This window comes from Mangifera indica, chromosome 7, assembly GCF_011075055.1.
Source record: "Mangifera indica cultivar Alphonso chromosome 7, CATAS_Mindica_2.1, whole genome shotgun sequence".
Taxonomy (NCBI): Eukaryota; Viridiplantae; Streptophyta; class Magnoliopsida; order Sapindales; family Anacardiaceae; genus Mangifera; species Mangifera indica.
The window spans coordinates 11,331,281-11,350,942 of record NC_058143.1 but is presented as its reverse complement, the minus strand read 5'-3'; the positions used below and the strand labels follow the sequence as shown (position 1 = coordinate 11,350,942).

At 31.0% G+C, this 19,662-nt stretch overlaps 1 protein-coding gene and 1 long non-coding RNA gene across 4 annotated transcripts; both read left to right on the top strand.

Annotated features, from left to right (window-relative positions):
- The first annotated feature begins 10,876 nt into the window (after positions 1-10,876).
- LOC123221130 (leucine--tRNA ligase, cytoplasmic-like) lies at positions 10,877-15,963 on the top strand. 2 transcript variants are annotated; one of them, XM_044643845.1, is made up of 3 exons: positions 10,877-11,088; positions 11,988-15,257; positions 15,701-15,963. In XM_044643845.1, the coding sequence occupies exons 2-3, from the start codon at positions 12,007-12,009 to the stop codon at positions 15,702-15,704; spliced, it is 3,255 nt and encodes a 1,084-aa protein (XP_044499780.1). In that variant the 5' UTR covers positions 10,877-11,088; positions 11,988-12,006; the 3' UTR covers positions 15,705-15,963. The 2 variants fall into 2 exon arrangements, 1 of the variants encoding a protein (XP_044499780.1); XR_006503215.1 differs by having other exon boundaries at positions 11,988-15,325.
- Positions 15,964-17,343: 1,380 nt separating this feature from the next.
- Positions 17,344-19,172, top strand: LOC123220613. Of its 2 annotated transcripts, none has more exons than XR_006503076.1 (2): positions 17,344-17,492; positions 18,869-19,172. It is a non-coding gene; the product is annotated as an uncharacterized LOC123220613 (long non-coding RNA). The 2 variants fall into 2 exon arrangements; XR_006503077.1 differs by lacking the exon at positions 17,344-17,492 and adding an exon at positions 17,504-18,015.
- The last annotated feature ends 490 nt before the right edge of the window (positions 19,173-19,662 follow it).

Sequence of the window (19,662 nt, the reverse complement as noted above, 5' to 3'; positions counted from 1 at the left end):
TGTTTTACACTCAAATATGCTCTATTTTTTTGGAAGGATTGCAATTGTATCCTTAATTTGGAGGGACCTCCATACTTCGCAAAGTACCAAGTGGAAATTTCCTAATCACTAATCTCTAATGAATATCAGAAAAGAGTAAGCTATTGAATAAGGAACATTCATTTACTGTTAAGCTATTACTGAGATCACGATGTGAGTAATTTTTATATCCTTCTTTGATGCTTGTGAAGGGTATATTGTCCTTTTTGAGATTTGTCTTTCCAATTTGTAAGCTAGAACATTGTTTTGTCATTGTCCGCTAGTTATATATCATCATATTGAAGAGTTAACTTTGGAGAAGACTTTTTTAACTATATAACAACTGCCTCTAAGTTCTTAGAGTGCAACATGGAGATCTCACCATATCTTTCAGTTATGTATATGCTTCAAACGGTGTATCAATATTATAATTTCCCTTTCCTAGTGAAATATAAATGGGCATGCACTATTTACATCTCTAGATGATTGAGTGTTAATAAATAAAATCAAATGAACATGAAGGATTCTCTTTCACTCCCTTACTTTTTGTTATAAAAAGAGAAGGAGAATGACCTAGACTTCATACCTTGCATAAAGTTCTTCTTCTTTGACTTCTCTTATATATGTATCATCTGTTTTTTTTAGATATTTTCTTTATGAAAAGAAAAGTTGAGGCCTTCTTCTGAGTTTGATGGAAGAGGGAAGTTTGGATTTTGAATTGTCCATGGAAGAGAGGGAGATAGAAAGTGATATTCTCTATAAATAACCTATGTTTGTTGGTCTTTATATCTTATGTTATTATGCAACTTCATTAACTGGATAGGGGTGTAGTTTGCCATGATGGCTTTTCTTATATGGGTGTGTCATCACTCCTCAATGAACCTTTACAACCTTGGTTTGGGTTTCCATGTTGATTCTTGTCTCAATCTTCATTCTGACATCTTTTTTTTATGGGCAACACAAATAGTGTTTTTGCCTCATTATATATATAATCAAACTAAAGGTGAAAAAGTCATTGGAGGTGGTTTTCAAAGGCTTCTCTTAAGAATTCGACATTTCCTAGACCATCTGTTTGCATTGCAAGGGTACCCTAATCGTGAGTATCATTAATGTCTCTATGGAATTTTCATGTTTATGTTACTTGTTTTGAATATTTGTTTTGTGAATTTTTAGCCTATTAGGCTTTATTTTCCTGTCAAATGAAAAAACAATCTGACACAAAGGTAGGTAGGTCATAGATTCGTAAGGAGAAGTCCTCTTATAAGGTAGAACTCAGATGACTTTGATAGGGATTACTATAGATTGTACCTCGTCTAGGTTGGCTAGAGAAAGGTTCTGAATGGAAATGTCAATGGGTTTTAGGTCTGCTCTTGGGAACTTGTTTGCCTTTATGATTTTGGTAAAAGGGTTCCCAAGATTAAGTTTAAAGAGTGACTCCAAATTGAATGATGAGCTAAAAAATAAAGGAGTTGTTTCTTTCTCTTTGTTCTTGTAGCTTTTGGCATATTTGTGTCCTCTAGATAGAAAAAGAAGTGTGCTACTTAGTCTTTGTATTTATAGACTTAGTTGTTTTAGTTGTTTATATACTTGTGAACTAAAAGCAGTAGCTTATGTACTTGCAGACTAAAAGCAGTAGCTTGTGTACTTAGAGACTAAAAGTAGTTACTTGTGTAATTGCAGACTAAATATTTTTGTATTTGTAGACATATTTAATGAAGTAATATATTTTGTATTTTTACCTTTGTTTATTTTATTGCCACACTTGTAAGGATTTGTTTACATTGTTGAATTCTAAGCGATTGAGAAGTTTAAAGGCGAAGTTTTTATCTTTTTGGACTGCATGAAACTTTTCTTATATACTTTAGGGTTGACATTTGCAGGTTTCCAAATTGCTTCCAATTATTTTGAAACTTCACTAGGTTACCTACAAACACAAAATAAGACACACAATGAGAAAATATCATTCAATAAACCTAAAATCAAATGAAACTTAATAAAACCCAACAAAAATGCACCTAAAAACTCATTAAACTAGACACTAAATGCATCTAAATTATGCAAACATCCACAAAAAGGTGTCCTCCTTAGTTGGAATGTTGGCAATCCTCGATTTCAACATACCAAGGACCCTACAAACTCCCAAGCAATCAACAAAGTCCCTTAGATTTTCTACGATCTTGTATATCTAAAGCTATATAATGAAAATAGATTTTGGTTAGTTGAACAAAATATATAATGAAAATGAATAATTATCAAATTCCTAACAAAATCTACAATTTATTTACTTGAAACGCTAATGGTAACACATAAATGCATAATTTACAATAGAGGGATGTCTTAAAATGGTGGATATCAGTGAGCAACGTCATCATACATTTTTTATACTACCTGCCTTTTATTAAACTGTTAGGTTCCACATCATACACCTCTACAAGTCATGACTGAATACGTTCAAATTGTCTACTAAAAATAAAAGGTAGTATGAAACTTCCTTCTTATTGTGTGCCCCCATCATCCTATGTTGCAAAAAATAGATAATGATAAGCTTGACAATATCCTCATCATTATTGCCTTAAGATTATGGCTCAAAAGTCAAATATAAGTCCCTGTATGAAACTAATGAAGTAACACCGCCTCAATTGGGGAACCCCTACCACCAACAGAAATGATTGTTCGTTGTTGGTATCCTGACTAAACAATAATCAAATAATCAATGTGAACTTCACTAGGAGAAAAAAGACATTCACTCTGTTTAGTTAAAACCAAAATTCTTGTGTTGGGTTTCATCAACTTATATGTTGAAAAAAGACCAAATGTATTAACACAATTCTAAACCTATGCTGCTCTAAATCAAAGAAATAGTAAAACAAGTCAATACCTAGAAATAATACTAAACCTATGCTGCTCTAAATCAAAGAAATCTCTAAAAAAGTAAAAATAAAATTTATGTTAGTCAATAAAGCCAATACCTAGAAATAATACAATGAACATAAAACAAATAAAATGAAAAATCAAAGTCAAATAAATTTTAAAAAATTTGAAAAAAAAAACAATTACTATGAATAGTATATATGAACAGTTATACGCAGATTTTTGCCAATATCAATTTTCCCTTCTCGGTGTCCGGCATACCAATTTAACCCATGAACATTATTAGATGTACCTTTGCCCTCCATTAGACACCATACCCATCAATTTACCTTTAAAGGACGTTTGGTTTGGGTAATATTTTATTATCAAAATAAAAAGATTACCTTGAGGATGAATTACCTAGAAAAATTATTAGGTATAAATAATTACTATGTTTGATAAAATTTGATAGGTATAAATAATTATTATGTTTAGTTAAAGGTAATAAAAGATTACTAGTAAATTATTCTACTTAAATGCCCTTGAATATAATTATTTTTAAATATTTTTTATATTATTTATCATATTAATTAAAAATAAATTTATTTTTGTCTTAAAAAACTAATAAATAATAATATAATTATAATAAAATCAAAATTACCTTGATAATCTTTAAATACTTAAGGTGAAGGTGGTAATTAGATTACCACCTATATTACATGTCACGTCAACATTCGTAATAGAAGATTATTGTAATATTTTATTACTGACAAACTAAACAAAGGAATAAAAGATAGATTAACAAGATAATCTTCTAAAACTATAACCAAACGGCCTCTTAAATAGTGCTAAACATGGGTAAATGGGACAAGCCAATTGGGTTTTTCATCATTAAGGACATGAAAATTGTCCCAGTTCTAGGAAGAATGGTTGTTTTAGTCAATATATTAATCAAAATACTAACAATAAACAATTTTCTAATATATAACAACTAATTTAAACCAAAAAAAAAAAAACTATTGATTTACTAATCAAAATTCAAAATTTAAACCTTACAAATGTAAAATCTATATTTTCATAAAACAATAACAATTTTAACATTTAAATCACCTCATAAACTAACAAATAAGCATTTTCATATACTAAAAATAATTTTCAAACTAAAAAATACGATAATTAAGTCAATAATTGCATCTTTTAGCTGTACCAAAACAAACAGAAAAATAAAGATAAAACAATCCAATTACTAAATTGTTAGAGATTATTATGATTGAGAGAGTGAAGAAAAACGAATATTTGGGGCCAAAATCATTGAAAAGTCGAAGAACGATATGAACAGTAAAGAAGGGTAGGCAGGTGAAACAACCTTTATATAAGGGCAATTTTGGTAAAATGCTTTTTTCCTTCAATTGTATAATTCATTAAAAAAAAGGTCAAAATTGTACAATATGATTAATAAAAAAGGTTAAATTAATTAATTTCCCTTTATATTAAGCGTTCAATGCAAATTTGTAATTTTACTAATTTGTAATTTATAATAAAACTATACAATTTTTATTAATGGAAGTAAATGAAGGGTGGATAAATGAACTTTTAAATTTAAAGGGTAACAAATATGATTTCATCAAAGTTTGGTGGGATATAATTATTCCACCAATAAGTTAGAAACTTGGAATTTTGCAATATTCACAATTGATTTAATAAGTTTGATGTTTCAATATAATAAAGTTAGAATTTACCAATAAATATAAAACTTTTTAACACATAACCCAAATAACTCACTTAACATCTAATATTTCCAAATTTTAAAAATAAAAATAAAATTAATTCCTCACTATCCTACATGATTTTCTAATATTGCAAATAGGCCACTTCAATTTTACAATTAATCGAATAATTTTCATAATTGAGTTAAAATGCATATTTAAGAGGATAAATTAGACTTTTTACTCATATAATACCAAAAATAAGTGAATTACGTTTGTGGCAACTCGTTCCAATAGGTATTGAATTATATATATTCATATAAAACATCTATTTCATAATTTATTTAATAGTGTTATATACATAATTTTACGTATAAATAATAACGCATCATTATATGATTGGATCGTTAAAAATAAAGATAAAATAATATTTAATTATATAATGATACACGTAATATTATTGTAATTTATTTGATTTAAATAACAAATATCTTTTAATTATTGTCATTAAACATTTATTAATGGTTCATTATTACTGAAAACTCCGCTTAACAAATAAGTTGAGACATGGAATAAGTTAGGGGTATAGTTGTAATAAACTAATATTTCATAATTTATTTATTTTTAAATATAAAATTATATACTTACAAACTTAATGCGGAGATTCCGCGCTTTGTTTACTCCAAAAGAGGTAAGTGTTTAAGAGGTGAAAGATTAGGGGAGGATTCTGACATTTGTCAATAAGGTAAAGGACAAATTAGTAATTTAATAATTATCACTGATGCCAATCTGTCATCCGATAGATAAAAGAATTAAATATTATGATCGTGAAAGGAAAAAGAAATATACCAAAGTACCTTTATAGCTTCTGAACTAATAAAGTTTTTTATGATCATTAAAATTTAGTTGAGCACATATAAAAATTGTCAATCATGTGATTCTGGACACCCTCTTAATCGTGTGGTGGTTGTTGGTTGGGAACATCACATCCCATACCCACTAACCACCACGAGGTGATAACCCATATTTTTTAGTGAGTAAATTACATTTTCCCACCCGATGGGCGGCTTTACAACCCATTTTCATCGTTAATTAGTATAAATAATTTTTTTATTTAAAATTAAATATAAATAATATTTTAAATTCAAATTAAATATAAATCACATGTTTTTATTTAAAATTAAATTCGGTTAAGATTATCATATACTTTTAAATTAATAAAAATTAAAAATAATTTTTTAAAAATCCAAATTATATAAAAAATATATTATTTCATTTTTATTTCATCTTTAACATTATTTTTTCTTTTCCAACAAATAAAATGTCTTTATCGTTTAATTATATATTTAAAGATAAATTAAAGTTTATAAAAATCTTAAAGGTGTTAATAGAAATTTAAAAAAGTTAAATTTTAGAAATTTTGAAATATCAATTTGCCCTATATTAGTTTCAAAAACGATAATTATACCCCTTAAAATTGAATTAAAAAAAGTTTGATTTTTATGCAAGGGCAGGCAACAATGTTGTCATATCTAAAGAGGATTTATTTATCTAAAGGTCAATGTCAACTCAGTTTTAAGCAAATAAAGAGGCTAAAGAAAGAGGGAGAGGACGTCGAAAAAAGTGTTGGAAAAAAGATTAAAACCCTAACTAAAGGAAAAAAATAACTTCTAAAAACTAAGTTATAAGAAAATTATCAATTTTCAGAATTAAGGTCGGAAAAAAGATTAAATTTGTATTTTTTAAATAAAATTATTAAATGACTTTTTACGCTTAACCCTAACAAAAAAATTTGATAGAATAATGAGTATTTGAGTTTTTTAAATCTTACGGATAAGAGTTTGGGAATAAACCAAACCTTTAGTGGGAATAAGTCTTTTGGCCTAAATGAAAACATCACTAATTGTTACCAGCATTATAAGCACAATTAGTGAAGCACCACGATTGATAATCACATCCATTTGGTCGCTCATTTGCACACTTTTGTTGACATTTTTGCATATCTTCAAACTGATTCAAAATGGATCGGGCCTCATAGATATCAGTGCTTACAACAAGAACTAACACAGTCATGCAACAAACCAACACACCGCCAGAAATATTTTTGTTGTACTCCATCTTTAAGTACTCTTTATAACCTCAATTTTTCTGTTATGTGAGCAATTTCTGAGTTATGTTCTTGAGAGAATTTATAAATATATGTAGAAAAGCTCAACTTTCTTTAACTGGATTTTTTTTTTATTGGTGATTTTGCTATTGGTTGCTACATGTGAAATCTCAACCACTAAATAGCAAATTGCAATGGTCCGAAACAAAGATATTCTGATGAAGATGATTTTGTTTTTATTGGGGAAAAATCGGCTTTGTCAAAGGGTGAGATTTGATTGATAGGAAAAGATAAGTCGAGAGGCAGAACCAACACGATTAGAGACGACAAACTTTGTCGTTTTCGTGGTAGTTTTAAAACTCTAAACGAAAAATTGTTACTTTTCAAACTTTAAATGAAGAAAAAATTGTTAGATTTTCCCATTGAGAAGGGAAAATTAATAAAACTTTAGTTTTTAAAATTTTTGATTAAATGGTAATTTAACCTTTAATTTTAACTGAAATTTTTAACAAAATTTTATTTATGTTAAAATTGTCCTATGAAAGTTAAACAAACAAATTGGGATATCAATTAGTTATCATGAAATTGCAAGAAATTAACCACTAAAGATAGTTTGAAAATGATAAAATAAGAGATTTTATGTATAAGTAAATATAGGTTCAAACATTATCAGATAATATATCAAAATTAAACTTTTAACTTACCTGGATTAATGATTATAGGGTCAGTTATTAAACCTAATTTTTATCTTTTTCAATATGATTAATGCGACCTCGAATATAACTATCCAATTCAAATGAGATTCCTCGTTACTAAAAAAAAAAATAAAAGAGCGTAATTATAACTAAAAAAACAATCACAACTTCTTACTTATAATAAATCATGTCAAACACCCTTAAACGTTGGCCTAAAATTGGAATAAATTAACAAATAATAAAATTTTATATACATATTTTTTATATATAACTTAAGTACATAGATGACGTGTTATTATATAATTAGATAATTTTAAATTAAAGATAAAATAACAATTAATCACATAATGATACATTATCAATATACTTAAATTATATACAAAAAAATATATACACATTACTCATCAACAAATAGAGTGATATAAAGTTATGAGAAAGGTGTTTAAGTTTCCATGAGCGACAAGAGAGAGAAAGGTGTGTTATAACATAATAAGTTATAAGAAATAATAAAATTATGTATACAAATAATGTTTATAATTTTATATATAAATAATAACATATCACTACGTGAGTAAATGTTATTTTATCTCTAATTTTAAACTACTCAATCACGTAATAATATACTGTTATTTATACACATTGTTTATATACATAGTGTTATTCTAAGAGATCATGAAAAAAGAGCATACAAACAAATTGTACAGGATAATGATTATTATTATTATTGTAAAACTAAGATGATTAAGTTATTTTTATTAATAAAACTATAAGTACATATTTTAGATACATAAATAAATATATATTTGATATGTGTCATTAACTAATTGAATAATTTTGAATTACGAATAAAGTAATATTTAATCACATAATAACATATTATATATATACTCATTTAATTTAAAGTGCAGTACATTAAAGAGATAAAAGGAAAGAAATGTTCAGTCAATATATAGTGATTCGAAACTATCAAAACTGGTATATTTACTTTCCACTCTTTGTATACTTTCTATTTCAATAAAGTTATATGTATTCATTTTGAGTATATAAATAAATATATATTATTATATGATTAGATAATTTTAAATTAAAAATAAAATAATATTTAATATGTATTTATTTATGTAATATAAATTATTTCATTTTTAGTTTAGGAAATATTCCTTCCACACGTTATCACAATTAGTCATAACATCATCATAGAATCTACTCACTCTTTTCGAAAATGCATATTGATTTTTCTTACAAAACAACGAAGAAACATTTCATCAAATTTATTTCTTTTATTTTTCTCTGCAATCTTGAGATGGTATCACAGCCTATATCTTCAACACCTCCATTAACAAAATCTCAATTTTCATCTGAATCTTCAATCAAACACCCCGGCACTGATGGGATCGATTTAGGTCATCTAGATCATCCCATAAACAAGCTTGTTTCAAACAAAATTGCATGGAACAAACTATGAGTCTTGGAGCAAATCCATGATTCATGCCCTTACAGCCAAGAACAAAATCAGCTTCATCAATGGGACCATCAAGCCTCCTTCCAAAAAAGATCAACCCATCGAATTTGCCTTATGGAATCAATGTAATAGTATGATTTTGTCATGGTTTAGTCATTCAGTGGAACTTGATCTAGCTAAAGAGGTTGTTCACGCCAAAACAACCTACCAAAGATCAGTTTCTTAAGAAAAAAGACACTAGCAATTTATCAAAGGCCAAGCTTATTCTCGCTCAAGGATTACTTTTTTTTCTAAATTTTCATTCTTATCTTTAAAAAACTCAAATTTTCATTCTTATCATTCTGTTGAAATTAATTGTTAGGGTTAAGAGTAAAATTATCATTTAGTTAAAAATATTAAAAAACTAAAAATTTATTACATTTATCTCTCTTTAGTTTAAAAATCTAATAATTTTTCTCACCTAAAATTTGAAAATTTGGAATTTTTTCTAGTTTCTTCTTTGGTGACCGCAGCCAACCTTCCCCACCAATCTTTCATTAGCAGCTAAAGAAGAAGGAAGGATGACCATGTTTCAATTTGTCTAACGCTCAAAGGGCAACGGATCTTGGTTACGAGTCAATGATCTATCACACAATTCGTCTCCCTAGCATCGTTTGGGCATCTCTTGTCATCATCCGAGCATCATCCCGTTATCGTTGTGGCTAAGATTGACGAATTACGTGATGTCACCCCTTGAGCATCGGATGAAAATAAAAGTTGTCACCTTTCTTTCTTCTTTGGCTACCAACGGAAGATGGGTGGGGAAGGCTAGCTTCGATCACCAAAGAAGAAACTTAAAAAAATTTCAAATCTTAGGGAGAAACGGTCACTTTTCAAATTTTAGATGGAAAAAATATTAAATTTTTAAATTAAGAGGAGAAATTTGATAAACTTATTATTTTTTAATATTTTTAACTAAATAATATTTTTACTCTTATGCTTACTCTTAACAATAAATTTTAATTAAAAAAATTGAGTTTTAAAAAAATAATAAATAAAAACTTGAGAAAAAAGTAATCTCTGGGAAGGAATAAATCCTTTGGCCTTTCTCAAATTCAAAAATCCTTGCATCCCTTTCACAAGGCACCATGACTGTCTCAGCGTGTTGTATGAAACTCAAAGGTCTATGGGATGAGGTATATCCAAACTTGCAAGGCCAAAGGACTATTTCCCATCCAAGTTTAGGTATATTTTGAAAGTCATATTTGTGGGGTTTAAAAAACTTAAAATCCTATTTATTGATCAACTGAAGTTAAATTTTTTTATTAAAAGTAAGAGTAAAATTATTTTTTTATTAATCATATTAAAAAAATATAAAATTTATTACATTGTTCTCTCCTAAGTTTTAAAAACTAATATTTCATCCATTTTAAAATTTTTAAAATTTAAAAAGTCACTTTTTTCCCTCAAAACTTTAGAATTTTTTTCTTCCCCTCTGACCACTTTCTTTAGCAATCTAGAAAGGACAACGATGAAGTCTCTTCGTCAATGAAGAGATCTAGGCTCTGCATCTCTTTGTTTTCGTCATCGGATCTTTTCATATTTGACAAAAAGATTCATTCTAGATTTCTTTCTGTGTGTCGACCAACAGTTTGGGGTGGAAAGGGAAGGTCGTTGGTGCCGGAGATGGTGGCCAAAGAAGTGAAGGAAAAATTTTAGAAGAAAAATGTGACTTTTTAAAGTTGAAAAACTGAATTTAATATTACTTTTTAAATGAATTTATTACTTTAGAGGAAAAATGTGAAGTTATTACTTTTTAAAATTTTAGAGAGAAAATAAATGAATTTAATATTTTTTAAATATTATTAATAAAATAACAATTTTACCTTTCTCTCTAATAGAGAATTTTAATAGTAATTATATTATAGGTGAGACTTTAAATTTTTTAAATCTCACGGGTATAACTTTGAAAACACATCTAAACTTGGGTGGGAAATAGTCCTTTAGCCAACTTGCAAAATTTAAGCAGAGAGGTGAGTGAAAGTAAGTAGTAGTTTTTCCATTGTAGAGGGACCTCACGGGTAGATCTAAAACTGCGGGAATTCAAACTACGTAATCAACCTTAAACCCTAGACGGTCAAAGTCATTCTTCTTCTTCTCGTTTCAAAGCCGCAACGATAAATCTCTCTCGCTGGCTTTAAATCTTCTTGGACGAAACGCACCGTTTTTGCACTGCAATGCCCTTCGCTCTTTGCTCTTGAATCGCCTGAGGTTCTTACTTAATTCACATTGTTTATTTATTCTATTGTTTCTGCCACGCTTATGATGTCTTTCTTTCGTTTACATGTTTATGTAATTTTGATGCATTTGTGATTAAGTTGAAGTGAATTGAATTTAGCTCTCTGGTTTCATTTTGGCTAGTTGGGTTTGGAATTTAGATAAAATTATTTGCTTTGAGTTGAATGTTTTAAGAAACAGTTTTCGAGTGCAATTCTAAGATAAATCTTTTTGTTGTTTTTTCTAATTAATGGGCTGTTTGACTTTGAAAATGGGTTTTGAAGTAACAAGCTTTTCAGATTGGAGCTAGCTTTCGAAATTTGTGTCTATAGATTGGAGTAAGGGAAATGCTTGTTTTGTTGAATGTTATGATTGTGTGTATGGGTGATGGTTTGGCTGAAGTTGAAATGTTTTTTTTAGCAGTTTTAGATACAATTCTAAGATAAATTATTTTTTGAATGTTATCTAACTATAAAGTTGGGTTATGAATTATGCATTTAATGTTGTATCTTAGTTTTTTGAAAATTATTTGGTTTGGGAGATGATTGTTTTTAAAATGTTGTGACTCTAATAAATTGTCTCTACAAAAATGCTTTGATGGAAATGTTTTTGGAAACAGTTTGCAGATTGTAATTAAATTTTTTTAATCTTTAATGGTTGTTTAACTCTGTAAGGAATTTTGAGTTTATTAAGCTTTTTAGGTTGTATCTTAGTTTTTGATAGTCGTGTTGAAGTCATGAAGGGAAATGCTTGTTTTGTAGAATGTTGCTAGTCAAATGAATTATAGGTTTTATTTTCTTGTTTGATAGATTTTATTATTCACTTAGCATATGGGTAATTATTGGAGCATGTGGTTTACTTATGATGTTGGTATTCATATATTTTGAATCCAGTTATTATCTACTTCACGATATGGCAACAGACAGCGGGAAAAGTTTTGCGAGGAGAGACCGATTATTGGAGATTGAGGCTAAGGCTAGGACTTGGTGGGAGGAAAGTGATGTTTTTAAAGCTGAAGCTGGTGAAAAGCCTCCTGAACAAGGTGAAAAGTTCTTTGGAAACTTCCCGTTTCCGTACATGAATGGGTATTTGCATCTAGGGCATGCATTTTCGCTTTCCAAGCTTGAATTCGCAGCAGCTTATCATAGACTGAGAGGGGCAAATGTTCTCTTGCCCTTCGGTTTCCACTGCACTGGTATGCCCATTAAGGCATCAGCTGATAAGCTTGCACGAGAAATTAAGATGTTTGGTGAACCACCGGTATTTCATAAAGAAGTTGAGGAAGAAGAAGAAGAGCGGCCAGCACCTGAGGACACCAGTGGTGCACCACCAGATAAGTTTAAGGGCAAGAAATCTAAGGCTGCGGCTAAATCTGGTGGACAGGTGTTCCAGTGGGAGATTATGCGCAGTTTTGGACTTTCTGATAGTGAGATATCAGAATTTCAGAATCCAGAAAAATGGCTCAAGTTTTTTCCTCCCTTGGCCAAGGAAGACTTGAGATCTTTTGGCTTGGGCTGTGACTGGAGGCGCTCCTTTGTCACTACAGAGATAAACCCATTTTTTGATTCCTTTGTAAAGTGGCAGATGAGGAAGTTAAAAGCCATGGGTAAGATCATTAAAGATGTGAGGTACACAATATACTCTCCCTTGGATGACCAGCCATGCGCTGATCATGATAGGTCGACTGGTGAAGGAGTTCAGCCCCAGGACTATACTCTTATCAAGATGGAGGTGCTGCCACCTTTCTCGTCTAAATTGAAATCTCTAACGGATAAAAACAAAAAGGTGTTTCTGGTTGCGGCTACACTGAGACCAGAGACCATGTATGGGCAAACAAATGCATGGGTATTGCCAGATGGGAAGTATGGAGCATATGAAATTAATGATACTGATGTGTTTATTCTGACAGAGAGAGCAGCCCTTAACCTTGCCTATCAGAATTTCTCTAAGATCCCCAAGAAGACCAGCTGCTTGTTGGAGTTGACTGGTTCTGATTTGATTGGTCTTCCTTTAAAGTCTCCGCTTTCAGTTAATGAGGTCATATATGCACTTCCCATGTTAACCATTCTAACTGATAAAGGCACAGGGATTGTGACCAGTGTTCCTAGTGACGCCCCTGATGATTATATGGCACTGCATGATTTGAAAGCAAAACCAGCTCTCCGGGCTAAGTTTGGTGTGAAGGAGGAGTGGATTTATGATATTGTACCCATAATCAACATTCCTGAATTTGGAGATAAATCTGCTGAAAAAGTTTGCTTGGATCTGAAAATTAAAAGCCAGAATGAGAAAGATAAGCTTGCAGAAGCTAAGAGGTTGACATACTTGAGAGGATTCACAGAGGGCACGATGCTTGTTGGAGAATATGCTGGGAGAAAGGTCCAGGAAGCTAAGCCATTGCTTAGGAGTATGCTTATAGAAACAGGACAGGCAATTATGTATAGTGAGCCTGAAAAGCGGGTCATGTCAAGGTCAGGCGATGAATGTGTTGTGGCTCTAACAGACCAATGGTACATCACGTATGGAGAAGAAGAATGGAAGAAACTGACTGAGCAGTGCTTATCCAACATGAATCTCTATTCTGATGAGACACGACATGGCTTTGAGCACACTTTAAGTTGGCTAAATCAATGGGCTTGCTCACGATCTTTTGGCCTTGGAACCCGCATTCCTTGGGATTCAGAGTTCCTTGTCGAGTCATTATCTGATTCCACCATTTATATGGCTTATTACACAGTAGCTCACCTCTTGCATGAAGGGGACATGTATGGAAAAACTACTGGCCTGATAGAACCTGGACAAATGACAGATGAAGTCTGGGAATTTATCTTCTGTGATGGTCCATATCCCAAATCATCCAGTATCCCATCACCTATTCTTAACAAGATGAAGCAGGAGTTTGAATACTGGTACCCATTTGATCTTCGAGTTTCTGGTAAGGATCTCATCCAAAATCATTTGACATTCTGCATTTATAACCACACTGCTATTATGTCCAAGAAGCACTGGCCCCGTGGATTTAGGTGTAATGGGCATATAATGCTCAATTCTGAAAAGATGTCTAAGTCTACTGGTAATTTTAGGACATTGAAACAGGCCATTGAGGAATTTTCAGCAGATGCAACACGATTTTCTCTAGCTGATGCTGGGGATGGTGTTGACGATGCAAATTTTGTTTTTGACACTGCAAATACTGGAATTCTTCGTTTGACTAAGGAGATCACATGGATGGAAGAGGTTTTGTGTGCAGAAACGTCTTTGAGAACAGGACTGGCATCAACTTATGCTGACAGGGTGTTTGAGAATGAGATAAATATTGCTGTAAAAATGACTGAACAGAATTATGCAAACTACATGTTTCGAGAAGCTCTTAAAACTGGTTTTTATGATCTTCAAGCTGCAAGGGATGAATACAGGTTCTCTTGTGGTGCTGGGGGTATGAACAGAGATTTGGTGTGGCGTTTTATGGATGTGCAGACGCGGCTTATTACTCCAATCTGCCCTCACTACGCAGAGTATGTTTGGAGGGAGCTCTTGAAGAAGGATGGTTTGGCAGTTAAAGCAGGTTGGCCTACAGCTGGCACTCCTGATCTGACCCTCAAGCGTGCTAATAAGTATTTGCAAGACTCGATTGTTTTGATGAGGAAGCTGCTTCAAAAGCAAATTCTGGGTTCAAAGAAAGCCAACAAGAAGGGGATTCCGGTTGCATCACTAACTGAGGACAAGTTAAAAGGCTTGATATATGTGAATGAGCAATTTGATGGATGGAAAGCAGAGTGCCTGAAGATACTCCAAAGCAAATACGACAGTAAGAATCGAACCTTTGCTCCAGACAAAGAGATAATGGAGGCCTTGCAAAAGAGCTCAGTTGGTCAGGCAACAAACTTTAAACAGACCCAAAAGCTTTGTATGCCTTTCTTGAGATTTAAGAAAGATGAGGCAATAACAATTGGTTCTCATGCTTTGGACTTGAAACTTCCTTTTGGAGAGATCGATGTCCTTCAGGAGAACTTGGACTTGATTAAGAGGCAGCTTGCACTTGAAGAGGTGGAAATATTATCTGCCACTGACCCTGATGCTCTTGCCAAAGCTGGTTCTCTTACTTCTCTTCTAAGCCAGAATCCTCCTTCCCCTGGAAATCCAACTGCAATCTTCTTGTCCAAGTAAGGAAAAATATATATTTTGTTTCTTGGTCTTCGGGGTCATGTCCTTTGTTGGTTGGTGCACTGAGGTATCCTTTTTTCCTTTTCAATACTTCTTGCTGTATCAAAACATGGCATATTTGGTATTGTTGGTAGTGCCTTTTTGTTCATGTAAAAGTTCAAAAATGTTTCTTCTTGTGTGGATTATATTTGATGTTGATAAAACAAATTAAGTTAACTGGGTTTTGGTGAGAGGTATTCGCCTTGTATAATTTTCAATGTGTCGCATCCTATACTTTTGTTCCGAGTAATTAGTTGTTACATGCTATAATCTGATAACCCTTTACAAGTTCATTCCCTTTCGTACCATCCGAGTTTCAATATTCCATTTTTATGTATGAATTTCCAGATAAGTATTACTTTGAGCTAATTATCGCATTGCTTCCCTGTTTTACCTTGAACAGGTAGTCGAAATTCTTTGATTCGGAGATTTTGATTTGCAGACTGGAAACTGAGGATTTTCCTATATTTATTAATTTCAGACAACCTCAAAGTGATCACAGAACAAAATTTTTGTTTTCCATATGCCAGAAAACTGGTTTTTGTTAGTCTTGCTGTCTTTTTTAGGTGAGAATTGATTAATATTTATACATTCTTTTGGAGAAATATAATGTTTATGTACTTTGTAGATCTGATGATGCTTCTTTATAAATTATTTTTCAGTTCATTTCAAGTGAATTATGAGTTGGTGGTATAGGCTTCATTTTTGAATTTGAAATCAACTTGTTCTCAATTTAGGATTTCTGTGGGATAGTAAGTAAGATTTCAATAGAATTACAATCAATGGTTTATGTTATATCAGAGATGGCAATAGGAGGGGAGGGTTACGAGGGTGTAAAGGATCTTTCATTCTCTCTTTGTGAAGAAAAATCTCTTTTTTCTTGTTTCTATCACAAGAAATTTTTTTTTTTTTGTATCTTTTAAACAAAACATAAATATATTAAATAATAAAATTATTTAAAATTAAAACTAATTTATTATTTTAAATGTTACAAATATCATATATTAACAATTTTAATATACATAATAAAAATGTAAATAAATTAAAAAAATATAAATAATTTAAAACTATAAAGATATATTAATATTTGAGGCAAATATATTTATATAAAATGGTGAGAGTGAGAACGGGAGTGGGACGGAGAGGGAACATAAGTATTCTCGTCTTCGATTGCGAGAATGTTTTTCATCTTTGTCTTTGTTTTTATCCCCTTTCCTATTTTTATTGAAGAATTTTTTCTTCGTTAGAGTCGCCTATTTTTATTGAAGAATTTTTTCTTCGTTAGAGTCGAGGACAGTTAAGAATCTTAAATTTAAACCGAAATTGTCATCTCTATATTATATAAAATAAAATAGACGTATAAAATAATGATAATAATAAAAGGTGTATTATGATTTTATATTATTTATAATTATGTTTTGTAAAAATATGTCGAATTGTTAAGTATATTGACTTTTTATAATTTAACAATTTTTGTTGAAGGTAATGTTATAATTAGACAAAAATATGTGACAAACCATGTATGGTGGAAAATAATATTTCATTCTTAGGCACCAGATTAATTAATAGCTAATTTTAGCAGGCAGAGTCTCAATTTATTTCTATCCTTGTGAATTTTCAAGTAAATTCACTTGAATTTAAAATGATAATCTTTCCCTTAAATTAAGGTTACAAATAATAGTTGGAATATTTGAATAATAATCCATGATTTTTTTATACAATAAAACTATGTATATTCATTTTTGGTACATAATTTGTGTACACAGATGAAGTGTTATCATGTGATTGGATGTTTCTTTATCATATGATACACATATTTTAAAATTACCTAATTACATAATAACACATCACTATATACATAAATTGTATATCAAAAATAGGTACACATAGCATTACTCTTTTTTATATTACTTTAATTATTTGATAAACCAAACCTTTGTATACTGATATTGGGAAATTAAAATTTTTAGCACATTTTTCTTTTGTCTATACAAATTTATCATACTTTTTGCACACCAAATATTTATATCATAGATTGTGCACACTCCCTAAATTACCCCTGTATTTGACCAAACTGTGAATCCGTATAGAAATCACTATTCAAGCGTGAATGACCAAAGTCAACATCCACGCAACCTTGTGAAGCTAGCCAAACCGATGTCGACAATGATTGACGTATTTCAATGGTAGACCGGGTGAGTAAATTAGGGTTGATTGTTGATTGGCTGATTTTTTGAGTTAAATCTAAAGTTTGGGTATTTGAAAAATAAGGAATTGTTTGTTATAATTAAGGGTTTTTATTCAGAAATCACAGATAGACGTTTATGGATGATTATTTGTTGTGTATGGTGGATTATATGTTGTGATTTGGTTGCTTTTGGTGGATTTGAAGCTGGTTTGGTCGAAGAACAGGTAGGCAAGGCCTGATATTGCCTATTTGACTATTCACAGTTCAATATCCCATTTAAATAAGTATATTTTGGGTGCGATTTCAGATATGGAGTGATAATTAATTGCCTTTGTCCATTTCCAAGAGTACGCAATCAATAATCAAGAGGGAACCTACAGGTTTCACGAAGTCTTCACATTTTGTGTGCAAATGACACTCTGTAGGAAGATGGATGCACTGAGCATCATAAATGAGAAATTGATGATGATGCAATGGGAGATGTTTTAGACTACTTGTTTTGGGCGATTCTTGGGATTGAAAGAGATCAGGTTTAGCACCATTCTTATACATACGGTGCTATTTCGCTTAATTAACTGTAGAGACCTTAATAGAGAACTATGGTTCAAATTAAATAATGTGGATGTCCGTTTTAGTCTAGTAGAGTTTGCTTTTGTGATTGGTCTCATATTCAAGTATGATACAAGAGTGTCAAACTATGTGTATTGTTCAGGAAGACCTAGATTGAAGGAGGAATATTTCTCGTGTGTTAACAGATCATTACATTATATTGATATCCAAAAGTTGGATAAGGACTAGGTTTAAGGAGACAATGACGATGATGCTATCAAGTTTGCAGTATTGTATTTATCACATGTCTTGCTACTGGGGGTGGATAATAGGAATGCCATCAATGATCGTTTCTTACATTTAGCCGACGATCTAAAAGTATTCAGTCACTATCCTTGGGGTTTGGTGTCATGAAATAAAATAGTAGAGTCTATGAGATAAGGCATATATGGAAGATATCAATATTGTCTACAAAACTACTTACCTTACATGAGGCCAATCTTTGTAGTTAACTACCTAGTTATGGGATTCCCTGTTGCATTCCAAGTAAGCATCGTTTAATCAATCAAGTTAAAATTCATAGCATGTTATCGTAAATACTAATCACTAATGTTGTCCTTTATATAGTATTGGATATATAAAATGATGGGAAACCTAGCGCCTTTTGTCAAACTCCAAGTAGATGATCGTGTCCTTTGTTTAAGTGAAGGATCGTCTTCCTACTAACGTGAGATGATATTGGAGCAATTGTGCACACTCTTCCAATAAGTGGATGATTATATTTTTTCTAGTCTATCATTTGTTTACCTCTAATGAAATTCCATTTTGTTTCAGGAGCTCATTACACCAGTCTTGCGTGTAACACAAAATGAGCAAGAGACCGAGTGGTACCTTAGGGCTTCAGAGTTCACAGGAGAAGAGGCACCAACTACATCATAAGATGATGAGTCAACATAATCTAATGACAATGAACATACTTAGTCAACATGTCATCCTATTTTCCAAGCACCCTTAGCAGGGTGCATAGTCATATGTCAGTTGATCCCCCCATTCTTTCTTATGAACCTCTTTGTCTTGTTGATTGTCTCTTCTGTCAATAAAACTCTTGATAACATAAAGTTTTGTCGATCTTCGTAAACTTCTTAGTACCACTTTCATATACTTAAAAACATCATCGTCTACAATCTTAATTGGACTCACCGATGCATTATTAGAGATAAATATGTGAATATTTGACTGACTTTAATTGATTTTGAGACAATAACATATTTTTGCCACAAATTCTTTGAAATAAACACTTGTGTCGATTCAAATCAATTTCTCATTCCTATTGATATATTTTATTACGTTGTCATCTCCTGTAATCCATTGCCTTTTGAAATGAATCTTAAATATGTTTTTTTTCCATTTTTTACTTAAAATAAATCTACAATGTAAAACAAATAAACTTTGATGATAAATTGCAAATTCATCTTATAAGAAAAAAGGGTAGGCAAGATCATCTAGTATACGTGATCTTACCTACCCGTTCTTCTTACAATTTCCATATTACAAGCTACCCTGTTTTTTAGTCAAGATCCAAATCCCACTTGAACTAGCAGTACTCCAACTACTTTAACTTACAAATA

Bases quoted from the DNA above. Each gene is read 5' to 3' on its own strand.
- LOC123221130 (XM_044643845.1), top strand. From the start codon at position 12,007: ATGGCAACAGACAGCGGGAAAAGTTTTGCGAGGAGAGACCGATTATTG.